Source organism: Gracilinanus agilis, chromosome 2 (genome assembly GCF_016433145.1).
Source record: "Gracilinanus agilis isolate LMUSP501 chromosome 2, AgileGrace, whole genome shotgun sequence".
NCBI lineage: Eukaryota > Metazoa > Chordata > Mammalia > Didelphimorphia > Didelphidae > Gracilinanus > Gracilinanus agilis.
Window position 1 is genome coordinate 289,064,095 of NC_058131.1, and position 15,308 is coordinate 289,079,402.

The 15,308-nt window shown below is 46.1% G+C and overlaps 3 protein-coding genes across 3 annotated transcripts; 2 read left to right on the plus strand and 1 right to left on the minus strand.

The window, feature by feature from the left end:
- Positions 1 to 13: 13 nt before the first annotated feature.
- NEURL2 (neuralized E3 ubiquitin protein ligase 2) lies at positions 14 to 2,597 on the plus strand. The gene is made up of 2 exons (XM_044664109.1): positions 14 to 988; positions 2,281 to 2,597. The coding sequence occupies exons 1-2, from the start codon at positions 259 to 261 to the stop codon at positions 2,394 to 2,396; spliced, it is 846 nt and encodes a 281-aa protein (XP_044520044.1). The 5' UTR covers positions 14 to 258; the 3' UTR covers positions 2,397 to 2,597.
- An 852-nt stretch (positions 2,598 to 3,449) lies between these two features.
- SPATA25 (spermatogenesis associated 25) lies at positions 3,450 to 4,646 on the plus strand. The gene is made up of 2 exons (XM_044661389.1): positions 3,450 to 3,504; positions 3,953 to 4,646. Exons 1-2 carry the CDS (start codon positions 3,450 to 3,452, stop codon positions 4,594 to 4,596), a joined length of 699 nt encoding a protein of 232 aa, XP_044517324.1. The 3' UTR covers positions 4,597 to 4,646.
- Positions 4,647 to 5,303: 657 nt separating this feature from the next.
- On the minus strand, positions 5,304 to 7,406 carry ZSWIM1 (zinc finger SWIM-type containing 1). Its single transcript, XM_044661388.1, has 2 exons — positions 7,304 to 7,406; positions 5,304 to 6,942 (listed from the first exon to the last, which is right to left on the minus strand). Exon 2 carries the CDS (start codon positions 6,855 to 6,857, stop codon positions 5,475 to 5,477), a length of 1,383 nt encoding a protein of 460 aa, XP_044517323.1. The 5' UTR covers positions 6,858 to 6,942; positions 7,304 to 7,406; the 3' UTR covers positions 5,304 to 5,474.
- Positions 7,407 to 15,308: the final 7,902 nt, after the last annotated feature.

Genomic DNA, 15,308 nt, shown 5'->3' on the forward strand with positions numbered 1-15,308 from the left:
TGACACCGCACCCCTCCAGCGCTTGCAGGCGCTGGGGAACCGATTGCTCGTTCCTTTTCGGGTCCGGGGCGGGCGTGCCCCGGTGACGCCCACTCCCGGCTTGGGCCGGCGACCTAGCGGGCGGCGCTAGGACCCCAGCCCAGCTCCGCCTCCTTCGGGAGACCCTCGGGAGCCTCACATGGCCCTCTCCAAGTCCGTGCTCGGCCCTGGGGCCCAAAATAGCCCCTGGCGCTCGCCTTCCCCCACAGACGCGGGCAGATGGCGGCGGCCCCAGAGCCCGCCCGGGTCCCTGCTGGAGGCTCCCCGTACAGGGAACCACCTCCAACCCGTTTCCATGAGGTCCACGGGGTCAACATCCGCGTGGACCCTTCGGGGACGCGGGCCACTCGCGTGGAGAGCTTCGCGAACGGCCTGTGCTTCAGTCGCGAGCCGCTGGCGCCAGGCCAGGTGTTCCTGGTGGAGATTGAGGAGAAGGAGCTAGGCTGGTGCGGCCACCTGCGGCTGGGTCTGACCGCCCTGGACCCCGGCAGCCTGGCCCCCGTGCCCGAGTACTCGCTACCCGATCTGGTCAGCCTAGGCCGGAGCTGGGTCTTTGCCATAACTCGCCACCACAACCGAGTGGCCGCCGAGGGCGGCGAGGAGGAGCCGCCAGGCCGCCCACCGGGTCTGCTGGACGAACCCTATTTGCACATCGAGCAGCTGCGGATCCCCCGCGACCGCCTGGTGGGCCGAAGCCGGCCGGGCCGCTACAGCCACCTGCTGGACCAGTTGTACGAGCTCAACGTGCTGCCCCCGACGGCACGGCGCAGCCGCCTTGGGGTGCTCTTCTGTCCTCGCCCAGATGGCACCGCCGACATGCACATCCTTATCAACGGGGAAGATATGGGCCCCAGCGCCCGAGGGCTGCCCACTACCCAGCCCCTCTATGCCGTGGTTGATGTCTTCGCGTCCACCAAGAGCGTACGCCTGGTCCAGCTGGAATATGGGTGTATGTATAGGCTTGCTCATCATTGTACAAGGCTTGAATCAAAATAACCTCAGTTTAGCATTCCAGCAAATCTCTCCCGAGCCTTACTTTTCTCATCTGTCAAGTGGGTGTTGGGTGCTACAAGATGCAGAACTGAAAGGGGGACCCTAGAGATCACTAGTCTAATCCCCTCCTTTTATAGCTGATGAAACCGACTCCCTAAGAGTTTAACTGACTTAGCCACAATAACCAATATCTCAAATCCAGTGTTTTTCAACCATTCTACCACAGTAATCAGATGGTGTGTGTGTGTGTGTGTGTGTGTTTTCTTGGAAGAAGAAAACTAGGACCAGTCCTACTGAATTTATCTAAACCCAGGTTTCCTCATCTGTGAAATAAACAGCAATTCAGGGAGGTAGTGGATATATCTTTCTAAAGAATAAACAACTAGAAAAATAAGCACAATTATAATACTTTCCCCCCTAATTTGTAGGATAGCTATTACCTAAACTCTTAGAATTATAATTATTTAATGTAGTACCCATGAAATCCCATCACTTACTAGGAGCTGTTGCTCTGCTTGGTGAAGCCTTCTAAGAGCCCTGTTAGGCTCATGCCCTGATGAGACATCAGAGGAGGCTGGCTTTAGTGAATAAGTACTAGAGATACAAATGTGAGAAATGGTAGTCCTTTGAGGTTTCAGAGTTATACTGGGGCAGGGAAGATGACATATGAACAGAAAATTATAACATAAAATAGATTAAATGCACATGAAGGGCATGAATGCTATGAAAGATCCCTCAAAGCAGATTACTTCCTAAAATCAAAGGAGGCTTTGTGTAGATGAAGCTACTCCAGATAAGAGTATGCTGTGAGCAAAGGGTCATACACTGAAAAGGAAAGAATGGAATGAGGAGCACTGATAAATCCAGTTCATGTTGCAATACATCATGTGAAGGGCAGTTAGTGGGAGATGAGATAGGAAAATAGATAGATGCCAGATTGTGGAAGGCCTTGGATGACAATCTCTGCATGGTGCCTCACTTTTCAAAACACTTTAACATTCTCATAGCTAGTGAGATAAGTGGGAAGAAATTCTAGATTCACAGCTGGAGAAATGAGTGAAAACAGGAAAGTGACTTATCTAAGGAAGCAATGAATTAGTGGTAGAGCTGTGACCTTTTTAAAGGTCTCTTTAAAAGCTAGTTTAGATCCACTTTCTCCAGGCAACTCCAATTCAAACGGAGGCCAGCCTCTGTCTGGCCTTAAATCATTATCTCCTAATTCCAGTCCATCTTTCTGTTTCTTTACAGTGCCTTCCCTTCAGACCCTGTGCCGCCTTGTCATTCAGAGAAATGTGATACATCGGCTTGCCATCGATGGGCTCCACCTTCCTACAGGGCTCAAGGATTTTTGCAAGTATGAGTGAGGTTCATACTAGCTCCAACAAACAGCAATAGGTGCAGATAGCAATAAAATTCCCTTGTGCCTGGTTTCACAATCTCAGGAGCACCTTCCCCCAGTGCCCTTCGATAATGGCCAAGTCAATGAGAAAGCAAGTCCTACAGGAGAATGGGCTCCTCGGGGCCTTCAGGCCAGAAGTCACAATAAAACGATTGATGATTTCACATTTTGATGGTTCTTAGTACAGAGCTTGTTGCCTTCCAGCCTTCTGATGTGTACCAGCATATAATGTTTTACAAATTTTTACATATTTTATTTAATCTTTAAAGCATCTTTGAAGTAGGCAAAGAATATCTTCATTATATAGATGGGGAAATTGAAGATCTGGGAATCAAGATGATTTGGCCAAGGACACTTGTTTAATTTGTAAAACCAGGACAAGAACCTAGTTTTGTTTGTTTGTTTTGGTGGGGGTAAGTTGTTCTATGTTTCTACAAGGCATCTTAAAGACTGGAAACATAATCTACTTAACCCTTTTGGCAAACTGGACAGGCAACTGCCTGCCTGATTTGGCCCTCTGGCAGTAGTTTGCTAGTCTTTGTTTTAAATGAGACAAACTCAGAAAGCTTAGGAAGTGATTTGCCTGAGGTCACCAAGCAGATCAGTGATTGGACTAGGTCTGGAACCCAAATCACTAGATTCCTAGTAACAGGATCATAAAAGTTAGAGCTGGGAAGAATGCTAGAGATCTAATACAACCCTTTTCTTTAAAAAATAAGGACACTTGGGCTGTGATTAAAATGACTTGCCCAGTGTCATATAGTTAAGTGTAGACAAGATTTGACTCCACAAATACTGCTCTTTCCACAACACAGTGCAGTCAATGTTCCACAGGCTCCTTTGCTCTGGTTTGGTCCAGAGAGGTACACTGGTTCTAGAATGGACAAGTCAGTGCTATGAGGTAGATTCTAGCTAACACAGGCTAGGGTTGTGAGGTAAGTTCTAGAAGAGTGAGTGGGGTAGGACATGAAGGAATTGTCCTACTGTTCCCTCACAAGCTGGGCCCCCTAGGGTAGCCATGTCCTACTTCATGACACAGAGAGCTCATTCGGGTCTCCTTACTCCTGGCCAAGGTGAGACAATAGTTTCTTAGGCTGGATTAGAGGAATAACTACCCCTGGCATGCTGTGACTTTAAAGTATGCTACTTCTCAGGAAGTTACCTTTCCTGGGAAACTGTAGCCTTGGAGTTGCTATCCCAATGATAAAGACAAGGTAGTACCTGGAAATATACTGGAATTTAAAGTCAGATTACCTGGGTTCAAATCCCTTCTCTGACACTAATATATGTACCCTAAGGCAATTTATTTAATGTCTCTGGACTCCCTTATCTGTAAAATGTGGGAGCTGACCAAGATAATTTCTAAAGGCACTTCTAATTTTAGACCATATAGCATTTAAAATGTTCCAGGACCTGATCTGCCCCTTTGCATAATCCTGGGTAATTCTTAAAAACTACGAATAGCTTTCAGGGCCTCAAAGGAGTTGTAAGTCACTTACTATCTCATTCCTGTCTCTGCAGGTGGGGCAGGCTCTCCAAGCTCCTCCCTCAGCCTCTATGGTACCATGGAGCCAGTGGTGATGGCCCCTGGAGGGCCAGGCCCGCTGAGCCAGAAAGCTGAGCGTCAGGCAGCTCCCCAGTCCTGGGGTCATTCTCTACCTACACCAGAGCCTGGGATCTGCCCAGGGGGGGCTGGCTGGGAGCCGCTTCGGCGGAAAGAGTATCATGGCAGATACTGCAGAAAGTTTCCTCATGTGAGGCAGCTTGAGAACCTGGGCTGGGAAGATGGTTGCTCAAGGGGCAGGGTTCCTCAGTTGGCTGGAGGGCAGATGGGTGGTGTTGGGGGGCATGGGCCGCTGCTGCTCTGTGGGCTATCTCCAGGGGCCCTGCTGGTGCCCAAAGAGGCAGGGGGCAAGGAGCCTGGTTCTCAGCCTGACATCTGCATTCTCACATTGGCTATGATGATTGCTGGCATCCCCACTGTGCCTGTCCCAGGCCTGAGGGAGGAGGACATGATCCGAGCGGCCCAGGCCTTCATGATGGCCCATCCAGAGCCTGAGGGGGCTACTGAGGGGAGGTGGGGTCAGGCCCAGTCTCACATGGTGCTTGGCCAGGCCCCACTGGTGGGGTCCAGAAGAAGTCAGGGTCCTGGTTCCTGCTTGTAGCCAGATGAAATTGCACTAGACTCACTGGGTGGCTTCTCTGTATGGTTATTGGGCAGATAGGTGGGGGACCCATTGCTGCAGGGGATGGGGCTGTGCTTGGGGAGTATACTTATACCTACATACCAGCGCTTCAGTACTGCCAAGTGCTGGGAAGTTTATTTACTTTAATAAGGAAATGGGTTTGGCCAGAGAACAGTACAATAACCTAAAATTACAAAAAAGTCATTGGGGAAGAAGGCAAGGGGTGGTACTCTTTTCCTATTTCTATGGTAGCAGCAAACAAGCCAACTTACTGAGTATCTTTGCTATAAACCTTTCTCCCATCCAAATTTCTCCCCAGATGGCACAAAGCAGAAAATAGGATAGTAGGAATGGCAACCAGTACTCTTTTTCTGGGGAAAGTGGTGGGGTAAGGTTCTAAAAGAGCAATATTGGGCATTCTGGTTTAATTATATGGACCAAGCAGGGCAATGAGACATAGAGCATAGGGGCTGGAGAAAGTTCCATACCTAGGCTGACCGTTCATTTGATCTCAATTCTTTTCCTGATCTCTGTTAGGTCATCTGACCTTAGAGTACAGAATGTTTGCAGAGCAAGTTGGAATGTGGTGGGGCACATTACTCCTTCCCTGTTCCCCAGTGGGTAAAAACAAATTTAATTTCCATAACAATTTATAGTTTAAAAAAATACTTTCCTTACAACAATCCTGTGAGATAGGTAGGACGACTGTTATTCCCATTTAATAGCTGAGAAAACTGAGGGTTAGGGGCTATGTCATTGTTCTAGGTAATAATCACCCCCCCCCCTTAGTTGGGTTAAGGAAGGACATTTAAGTGGGTCATAGAACAGAGCAGACTTAACAGAGGAAGTAAGAGAGCCTAGACTTGCACTTGGAAATAAGGTCCAATCCAGCTATCTGCCAGTTCACGTAGGGTGTTGTATCGTCGCTCAAACTCTTCCCGGCTACACTGAAGCAAAAGCCGCCTCACCTCCCCTGTGAGGAATGCCACCACAAGCTCCTTGTCCAGAGCCACATTCCACCTGCTGCCCAGGATATGGGCCAGGCTGGCTACACTTCCTGGAGGTGTCCTGCAGCCAGGTTTCCATTGTTCAGGTAGCATTTCAGGCTGTAGCACTTGCTGACGGGAGCTAAGGACAGCCAGGATGTGTCGGCAGGGCAGGCTAAAAGTTTGATTGAAGTGGCAGGTACAGCTGCCTGGGCCCTGAGGGTGTACTTCATGCATGTCCTCTAGGATCTGGATATTTACCTTGTCTGTACTAGAGCCAATCAGCTGTACAGACCTCTGGACCACAGCAAACTCTCCCAGGCAGAGCTGAGCAGCAGGTTCAGCACAGATGGTCTGCAAGGAATGTTGGATACAGGCTTCCACCTCTTGGAGCTTGGCCATTTCTGCAGAAGGCTCTGGTTGAATACAGTTGCCTGAGACACTCAAGTCTGAGTCAGAGGCCCCATCTTTCTCCATCTTCTGCTTCAAATACCCTAACAGGGAAAGGATACTCCTTTCCAAAGATAGTTCAATACCAAAGAATTGGCTTAAAACCCGGGTTGTGATCTCTAGGTCCTGAAAATAGGAGATACTTTCAGCTTTGCTCCTCCACCTATGTGCCAGCCAGATCCTGTCATCTAGAAGCCAACCCAGGTGAAGGTCTGGCTGCAGGTCTTGGGGGACAGAGTCACTAAGGAGAGTGTGCATTTTCTTCAGGTTACTGGCAGTGGCAGAACACATAGTGTTCTTTAGGGTGGTGAGTAGCAGCTTCTTCACTGAGTGGTCTAGGGCAAGTCGGTAGAACTTTCCTTGGAGAAACTTACAAACATGAAAGGCAGACAGAAGTATCTCTGCCGATGGAAATTCCATGGCTAGAACAGGCAGCAGGGAGAAATAAGGATCTACCAGAATGGTGCAAATTCTCTCCCACTCTGGGTTAAACTTTTTGAAGGTGTGGAACAGCTGAACCAGCCCCTCAGTGTTCTCCTTGACTGGGACAGAGAAATACACTATCCTGGTCAAGCTGCGCTCAGGCTGCACCCCAGGGCCATCCACCAGGAAAGTATACAGTATTTTCCCTCGGGGATTGTGGGTCCGGTGTATGAACAACACTTCAGGGAACCTCATGAAAACTCGTCGCATGATGGGGGACTGGTAGCTCAGGGAGTCCAACTGAGCGTTCCTGCCCATCTGAAAGACTAGCATGGGGGGATGGTCCCCAGCCTGGAGCTCCTTCAGGGCGTTTAGGGCCATGTGGAAACAGTAGGGGTCCAGAAGGTCTGAAATAAGACGGGCTGCTTGGACCTGAGGGGCTCAGTCAGAATTTTCACAAATGCGCCTGTGGACGGGAGGTACAGAGGTTGAAGGAAGGCACTAGTAGGATAAGCTCTGCTGCAGGGGCCTAAAGAGCGGGGCAAGAGCCGCCCAGGGTTAGTTCCGTTCCCCCCACCTTGCACCCAACAGCCAAAAGGGCGCCCAGGAGGGGGGCATGGCTAGACACTGAGCATGAGCAGGGGAGCGCCGCGGGGTGAGGAATATGTCCTCTAACCACCTCGCCCCGCCCGACTTCTGACCCATGGGCATCCAGGTCACTTTTTTTAAACTCCCAGGGAGACCTCCCAAAGAGGGCAGAAAGCGCCATCTCTGACCCTAAGGGGTGAGGGAACCGCAGCTCTTGCGAGCTCTCACGCTTTCCTTACCGATTGTTGCGTTCGGCCGCCATCTTTCCGGGCTCCCCAACAGGACACCACCCTAGCACGGAAGGACTACCGCTCCCACCAATCAGCACGCAGAGCCCGCCCCAGAGGAACTAACTGCTCGCCAGGCCGACGGAGCATTGGCCAGCGCGCAGCTGGGTGGGCTTGGGAACCCGGGTCACCGGCGGCTCGACCTAAAGGAGGACAAAACCCGCAGGGGGTGGGGAGAGGGGAAGGTTGGAGGGCGGGGCGTCGAGGGGCTGGCGGACCGGAAGGAAGGGCGCGTTACCTTGGAAACGCGGACGGCAGATTCACGTAGAGGCGTTGTAGAAAAATAAAAGTGCTCTGTCCCAGAAATCAAGGCTCCCCTTAAGTCCGGGACCCGAAGGTTGAGGCTGGGGGAGAAGAGAGAGGTAATGGGTGCACCGCTGCAGCGCCAGCCCTGACTAGGGAAGGGGCTGCTGGATACTTAAGAGGCAGCGACATTGTGGTGGAAAGTACCCTGGGAGCGGGGTCGAGTCATGGCTCTGTCTCCGTGCATGTACGTCATTTATCTTCCCGGGACCGTGGAGAAGCGAGGATCGAGCGGAAGATCTGTAGAGGCTCTTCCAGCTCGGGCAGGCTACTGACTCATCTGGAATGGACCAGGGAAGAAAACAGCCTCAAGTCCAACATTAAGTCCTACTGTGTGCAAGGTCTTATGCTAGGCTGTGAGGATGCAAAATAAATAAACCTCCATAATTAGGCCATTGCTATGTAGCACAACAGCTACATAAGTAGGTATATTCCAAATAACAAATGCACAAAGAATAAATACATTATAAATAATTAACTAATGGGCAGCAAGGTGGCTCAGTTGATTAAGAGCTAGGTCTAGAGACCACTGAGATCCTGGGTTCCAATGTGGCTCTTCCCAGCTGTGTGACCCTGGACAAGTCACTTAACCCCACTGCCCCACACTTAACCACTCTTGTGCTTTAGAACCAACACATAGTATTGATTTTGAGTTGGAAGGTAGGAGTTAAAAAAATTGCTAAAATAAAAATTATATAAGCATAATACAAATAATACAAAATACATTAAAACATTCAAAATGAAGGCAGTTTTAAAAGGGAGAATAGAAAATATCTCCTGTAAGAGGTAGCACCAGGGGGGCAGTCAGGTGTCTCAGTGGCTAGAGAGCCAGGCTTAGACAGGAGTTCTGGGTTCAAATATGATCTCAGACACTTCCTAGTTGTGTGACTGGGCAAGACACAACCCAAATTGCTATCCTTTACAGCTCTCCTGCCTTGAAACATGATACTTAATAACTATTCTAAAGCTGAAGATAAGGATCTAAAAATTTTAAAAAAAAATTTTTTAAGGAGCACCTTAACTCTGCTTTAAAGATTTTACTAGATATAAAAGGAATAAGTGCAGGGCAGAATGGGGTAGCCTGATGGTACAAAGGCCCCAGAGGCAGGGGAAGAGAGTGTATCATCCTGGTGAATGGTTAGCAGATTTATGAGTATGGAAAGTGAGTGATAGGGAAAAACTAATAGAAAACTGGAAAGGGAGGTTAGAGCCTGATTGTGGAAATCGTTAGAGGCAACTAAGTCTAGCAGACAGAATGCTGGACTTGGCATTAGGCGGTTAAAAAATTGTCAGAGCCTTGTGACTGTATACCTCAGTTCTTTATCTGTAAGAAGAGGAAATCAAGACTAGATGTCCTACTTTAAATCTATGAACCTAAACTCCAATCAAGGATTTTGTGTTTTATTCTCCAGGCAATTGGGAACCATTCATTTTTGAGTAAGAGCTCTGTTTGGGGTGTATCAATTTGAAAGTTACTCAGGAAATAGATTGAAGAGAGATTGCAGTCAACAAGTATTTATAATTCATCGATGGCTGACTGACTAAAGGCAGGGAAGCCAATTATAAAGCTATCACAATAGTCCATATGAGAGGGGGGCCTGAATGAGGGCAGAGGTTGTGTGAGAGAGGGGCAAGCATGGGAAAAAAATGAGTTTTGAGGAGGACATGGGTTTGGGGGTGGGGGTAAGGGGAAGAAACCTGAACTCCCTTTTTGGATATGTTTATTTTGGAGTGGTTACAGGATAGCCAGATAGAGATGTCCATTAGGCTATAAGATAAATTCAGAAGAGATTAAGGGTAGCTGTATAGATAGGAATTAATTTGCATATATGTATATATATGTATATTTAAAAATACATATACATATACATTATATACATATGTATCTGGAGAGAAGAAAAATCTCTGCCCAATTTGTGAGGGGGTCAAAGCAAATAAGGATTTGTTAAGTGCTTACTAAAGTACTAGGCACAGTACTTAGAGGTGGAGATTCAAAGAAAGATGAAAACAAAAACAAAAATCATTCTCTGCTCTTAAGGACCTCACAATCTAATGGGGAAACCAAATGAAAACTATGTATAAACAAGAAATACAGATAAATTGGAGATAATTTTGGAGGGAAAGCACTAAGATTAGGGACGGCTTCTTACAGAAAGTAGGATTTTAATTGAGGTTGGAAGGAAGCCAAGGAATCCAGAATAAAGACATGAAGAAAAGTATTCTAAGGATATGGGACAGCCAGTGAAAATTGCCAGATGATGTTAGGAACAACAAGGCTAGTGGCACTAGATCACAAGTATGTAAGGAAGCTATTGTGACCCCATTTTGGGTTTTCTTGGCAAAGGTACTGCAGTAGGTTGTCATTTCCTTCTCCAACTCATTTTATAGATGAGGAATTGAAGCAAACAGGATTAAGTGACAAACTGCTAGTGTCTGAGGCCACTTGAATTCATGAAGATGAGTCTTCCTGATTCCAAGTGCAGTGTTCTACCTAGCTCCCCCAAAATATTTAATAGGCAGTGGGTAATTCTAGAATAGAGATCAAAAGAGAGGTTAAGACTGGACAAATAGATATGAGAATCTTCTGAATACAGGTGATAATTGACTATGAGAACTGATGAAATCAAGAGAAAATAATGGAGACTAGAGACTTAAAAAACACCCAATGTTAGTGGGCATGATCTAGAATAGATGAAAATATAGCAAAGTATTCTGAGAAGGAGCAATCAACTAAGGGGAGAACCAAGATATAGCAATGTCATGAAAAAAGTATCCGAAAGAGGGAAAAAATGGAGACAACAGACTGCAGAAACAAGAAGGATGAGGGTTGAGAAAAGGCCATTAGATTTGGCAATGAAGAGATCACTGGTGCCTGGAGTTTTATTAAAAAAAACTGATTATATAGTTAAGTGGAGAGTTAGAGGAGTAGAAGCATCTAAGATGACCTTCTTAAGGAAAAAGAGATATAGGACAATAATTCTATCTCTGCTATAACTATAACAAAATGGGATCAGTTGAGGGTTTTTGAGGATGTGAGAGATATGGTTATGTTTGTAACAGCCAGATGACAGGGAGAGAATGAAAAAAAGTGAGATTGGATTGTTTGAGGGGACAAATGCCTCTGCTAGAAAAGATGAGATAGAATGGGATCCACATGTGTATATAGAGTGATTGGCCTTAGCAGGGAGAAGACATGGGACATGGGTGAAGGAAGAGATAGTAGCAAAAAGTATCTGAATAATATGAAATAAAAAATGAGAGAAGAGGAAGCTCTAAGCAAATGGCTGCCTTTTCCCCCCAATGAAATATGGGGTAAAGTTCTCAATTGAGAATATAGAGAGAGGGGGAGTCAGGGAAGGTTTGAAGAAAGTTGGAAAGTTTTAGAAAAACCATTGCAGCTAGTGGAATAATGAATAGATTAGGGAGATATAAATGGATTGCCTTGCTGTAGTGAGGGCCCAGTATAAATTACATAACAAATCTGTAATGGACTCAAAGTTTTAGGTTTTTTACTTTCTCTAGCTTCATTCAGCAGTTCATAAGTAGGAATGAAAGCAGTGGATAGTGAGAGTAATCACAGGCCGAGGCTAGTCAAAACAAGATTGACAGTATAAAGGAGCAAGGGACTTAAAAGAAGAGGAATGTTTGGTGTTGAACTTGTTCACCAACAGGTCAAGATTGGGAAGGGAGATGAATATAGCCAGAGGAGGGGAATGGTCTGGCAAAGAACTGAGGGGGTGTTAGAATTGGAATTAGAGGTTACAGTGAGGACAAAGAATGGAGTTTGGGGTTGCAAGGCAAAGAGGGGAAAAGACATGGATTGTAATCAGTTAAGGGAATTTTAGAGTTCATGAATAGGAAGCTGGTGATTGATGAGATCAAGTGTATAAAAGGATTAAAGGGGGGAAACAAGCACTTATTAAGTTCTATGGGCCAGGCATTGCAAATGCTTTATTAAATTAAATCACTTATTCCTTACAATACAGAGGTACATACTATTTTTCCAATTTTACTATTGAGGAAACTGAAGCAGACAGAGGTTAAGGGACTTGACCAGGATCACACAGTTAGTGTCTAATGCTGGATCTAAACTCGAGTCTTCTTGACTCTGGATCCATCACTCTTATCTACTGGACCACCTACCTGTCTCACTTCTGTGTGTAGCTGAAGTGGGGTAGAAAAATAGGTGATGGGAAATGGGTTTTTTTTAAGGGAATATCAATTTATATATTAAAGTTTCCTATTAGAAAAGCAAGAGTTGGGGTGGAAGCCACAGGGACTGAGCCAGGCACTGAACTAATTGAAGATTGTCCTGGTCCAGTGATGGGCAAACTACAGCCTGTGGGCCAGATGTGGCCCCCTGAAATGTTCTATCCCAATCTCAGGACATTATTCCTAATCTGACGAATACAATACAAAGAAACTTTGAAAGAGTTGCCTTAGAAACAGACTGACAGATGAGCATTTCCTTTCATTTGGTCCCCTCTTTAAAAAGTTTGCCCATCACTGTCCTGGTCAGTAGACAACAGCCATTAGAATATTGAGTGATAAATGTCTGAATGAACCTCCAAGAAAGAGGTTACTGAGTGATGGCAGAGGGAGAGCCTGGAAGTGGCGATGGGGAGCAAGCATCCTCCTACACCTTGACAAATGAGTTGGAAATATGAGTGAAAATTTTGTAATTAGTGCTGGAAAAACTGGTTGGAGAAGCTGAGTCATAAGGAGGGAATCAAGTTTCAATAAGTGCAAAAAGAGTGAGGGATCAAGAGGGGAAAAGATGAAAAGCTAGTTTGTGCCCTATGGAGCAGGCTTTCCAGACCACAGTGGAGGGGGAATAGCTTAGAGGGATCCCAAAAGATGTTGAGAGAGAATGAAAGGGTTGGATTGAGGGGATGGGGAAAAGCAGTCAAAGGACAGAGAAAGAAGCTTAAACATTAGCAGCTAACAGCTATGAATCACTGGGATAGGGAGAGTATAATGGGAGGAGGATATGTTAATCATTCCTAGGGACTTTGCCTTGGGATGGAATTGTCTGTGTCTCAAGCTATAAGTGCTAGAAAGGCCAGAGAGTGCCCACATCAGGGAAGAACAACTGCTGTAAAGGTTCAGTTGGCCCAAGAGGGTGCTTGGAGAGCAAGAGAACTGCAGTTGCTTAGGGAAACTAGGAAGCTGTCCTCAGGCTAACACAGGCAAGGCAACTGACAAGGGGAAAATCAGTCCAGCAAAAGAAACTGAGGAACAATCAGATAGAACCAAGAGAGAGCCGGGCCACAGAAGCCAAGGGAGAAGTGGTGGTCTAATATGCGAAAGCTGCATGGAGAGTAAGCAAAATAAGGAATGAGATAAGGCCAGTGGAACTATTGAGAGATCACTGGTACTTGGACAGCCTGGGACAAGAAAGGGCAAGGGACCACCGAGGACCTGACAGTGGAGAGAGAGGCCTACTAAGAGTTCACCTTGCATACAGACCCTTTCTCTCCAGACCTTTCCTTGATCTATGATTTCCCCGCTGTGCTAAAGGGCACAATGAATAGAGAGCTGAACCTGGAGTCAGGAAGACCTGAGTTCAAATTAGGTTTTGGATACTAAATAGCTGCATGATTCTGGGCAAGCAACTAAAACTGTTTGCCTCAATTTCTTCATCTGTAAAATGGGAATAATAACATAATAAATACTTCTAAGAGCTGTTGTGAGGATCAGATTGTTCGATACAATGGTTGGCACAAAATAGGTGCTATATACATGCATATTCCTCCATTCTATACTCTCTATATACTACACCTACTACTCCTCTCTACCCCACCTCAGCTACTGACTACCTATGTTACATTGGAAAAGCCCTCTTTGAGCCTTGGTCTACCCACCAGTAAGATGAGAGGTCTTGATAATACCTCTAAGGGTTCCTTCATGCTCTAACATTCCATTACCTTTGAGCTCTTAACATTCTATGGTTAAAGTTCTTTCCTAGCTAATGTGTGCTAAGGTTCTTGCTGCATCTAATGTTCCGTGGTAAGATACCTTCTTGCTCTAATATCCCATTTCCTTTGTTACAGCTCTAAACATCCTATTTTTTAGAGGTTATTTCTAATATTCTATAATTAAGCTGTAACATTCTGTGTTCTAAGATCCTTGTCATTTCTTTCTTTTTTTTTTTTTTAAACCCTTACCTTCCATCTTGGAGTCAATACTGTGTATTGGCTCCAAGGCAGAAGAATGGTAAGAGTAGGCAATGGGGGTCAAGTGACTTGCCCAGGGTCACACAGCCAGGAAGCGTCTGAGGCCAGATTTGAACCCAGGTCCTCCCGTCTCTAGGCCTGGCTCTCAATCTTCTGAGCTACCCAGCTGCCCCTGATCCTTGTCATTTCTAATGTTCTATGTTGTAAAGTCCCTACATTAGTTCCTAACATTCTTTGGGTTAAGGACCCCCTAATACCTTAACATGTCCTGTTCCAAGGTCCTTTTTCACTCTACTATTTTGTGCTCTCCATTCTAGGATCCCTTCCAGATCTAACATTGTGCTCTCTGTTCAAAGATTTCCTTCCAGCTTTAACATTCAATGAAATTCATCATTTATAACATTGGTGCTGCATCATTCTTCCTATAATGCAAAGACCCTCTGCCTTTTCTCACCAGTCCCATCCCTCACCCAGCTCTTCCAAGAATTAGTTCCTGGTCCTACCTTTCCATAAATGATCCTCACACTTCCCATCTTACCATGAACAGAATGCTAGATCTTCAGTATGGTATTCAGAGGGTCCTTAGAGCCATTAGTAGAGGGAGAGCCAGCTGGGTTGGAAGTCATTTTTACTGAGGGAAGTGCAAATTGACCTGGTGGTGGACCTTTACTGGTTCACCTCCATCTCCATGATCTTCCTGAGTAAATAAATATCTGATGGACCATCTCCAAATTCACTTGGACTCCTTGATCTTTGTCACTGCCTAGTGACTGTCCTTAGCAAGACTCTCAGATGTTGCCAAGCTGTGGACTTGCCTTCTGTGCAGATGAACATAAAAGTTTTCCTGGAGCATCCTATCTATGCCCAAGGTCTTCATTGTCAGAATCACTTCCATAGCCTTTGTCTCAAATATGTTGGGGTAGTTTTCTACAACAGAGGTCATTTGTGAACCACGGCCTTCAATGTCTTGCTTTACTACCTGCTACTCAAGCAGACCACTCCTATACCCTGCTTGCCTATGTTATCATTGACTTCTGGCTTGACATGGACCAGGAGGGAGAAAACACCACACCTGTTGCAGTTGTTCTAGGTGTTGGTCAACTTCTACATCTCCCTTAAGTGCCATCTACACCAAGAATGTGCTGCTCCCAGTTGAGAGCAGCATCTGGTACCTGATGTTCTGTGATAAGTCAACATCTGTGTCCTCTTTGCAGACCCTAGTGGCTTTCAGCAAGCTAGATAGTCTACTTCTGAGGCATGATGACATCAGTGAACTTTGTCACTGGCTACATGATGGACCTAGATCTCTAAATCACAACATGTTAGGCATGGCCTAACATAGCCTGTGCCCAGATGGACCTGGCTATTCTCTACTTTGAGGAGGGAGAAGCTTGCTTTAATGGGTGTTCAATGTGATGGTGCTGGGTGGTTTTTCTGTCTACTGTGGGTAGAGGATCAAGACATGAAGACCCAAAGAG

What these genes read in the sequence shown, in the direction of transcription:
- NEURL2 (XM_044664109.1), top strand. Translation starts at nt 259, where the DNA reads ATGGCGGCGGCCCCAGAGCCCGCCCGGGTCCCTGCTGGAGGCTCCCCG. An exon ending in GGTCCAGCTGGAATATGGGT is followed by an intron (nt 989 to 2,280) that starts GTATGTATAGGC and finishes GTTTCTTTACAG; the next exon opens with TGCCTTCCCTTCAGACCCTG.
- ZSWIM1 (XM_044661388.1), bottom strand. Translation starts at nt 6,857, where the DNA reads ATGGCCCTAAACGCCCTGAAGGAGCTCCAGGCTGGGGACCATCCCCCC.
- SPATA25 (XM_044661389.1), top strand. Translation starts at nt 3,450, where the DNA reads ATGTCCTACTTCATGACACAGAGAGCTCATTCGGGTCTCCTTACTCCT. An exon ending in TCTCCTTACTCCTGGCCAAG is followed by an intron (nt 3,505 to 3,952) that starts GTGAGACAATAG and finishes CTGTCTCTGCAG; the next exon opens with GTGGGGCAGGCTCTCCAAGC.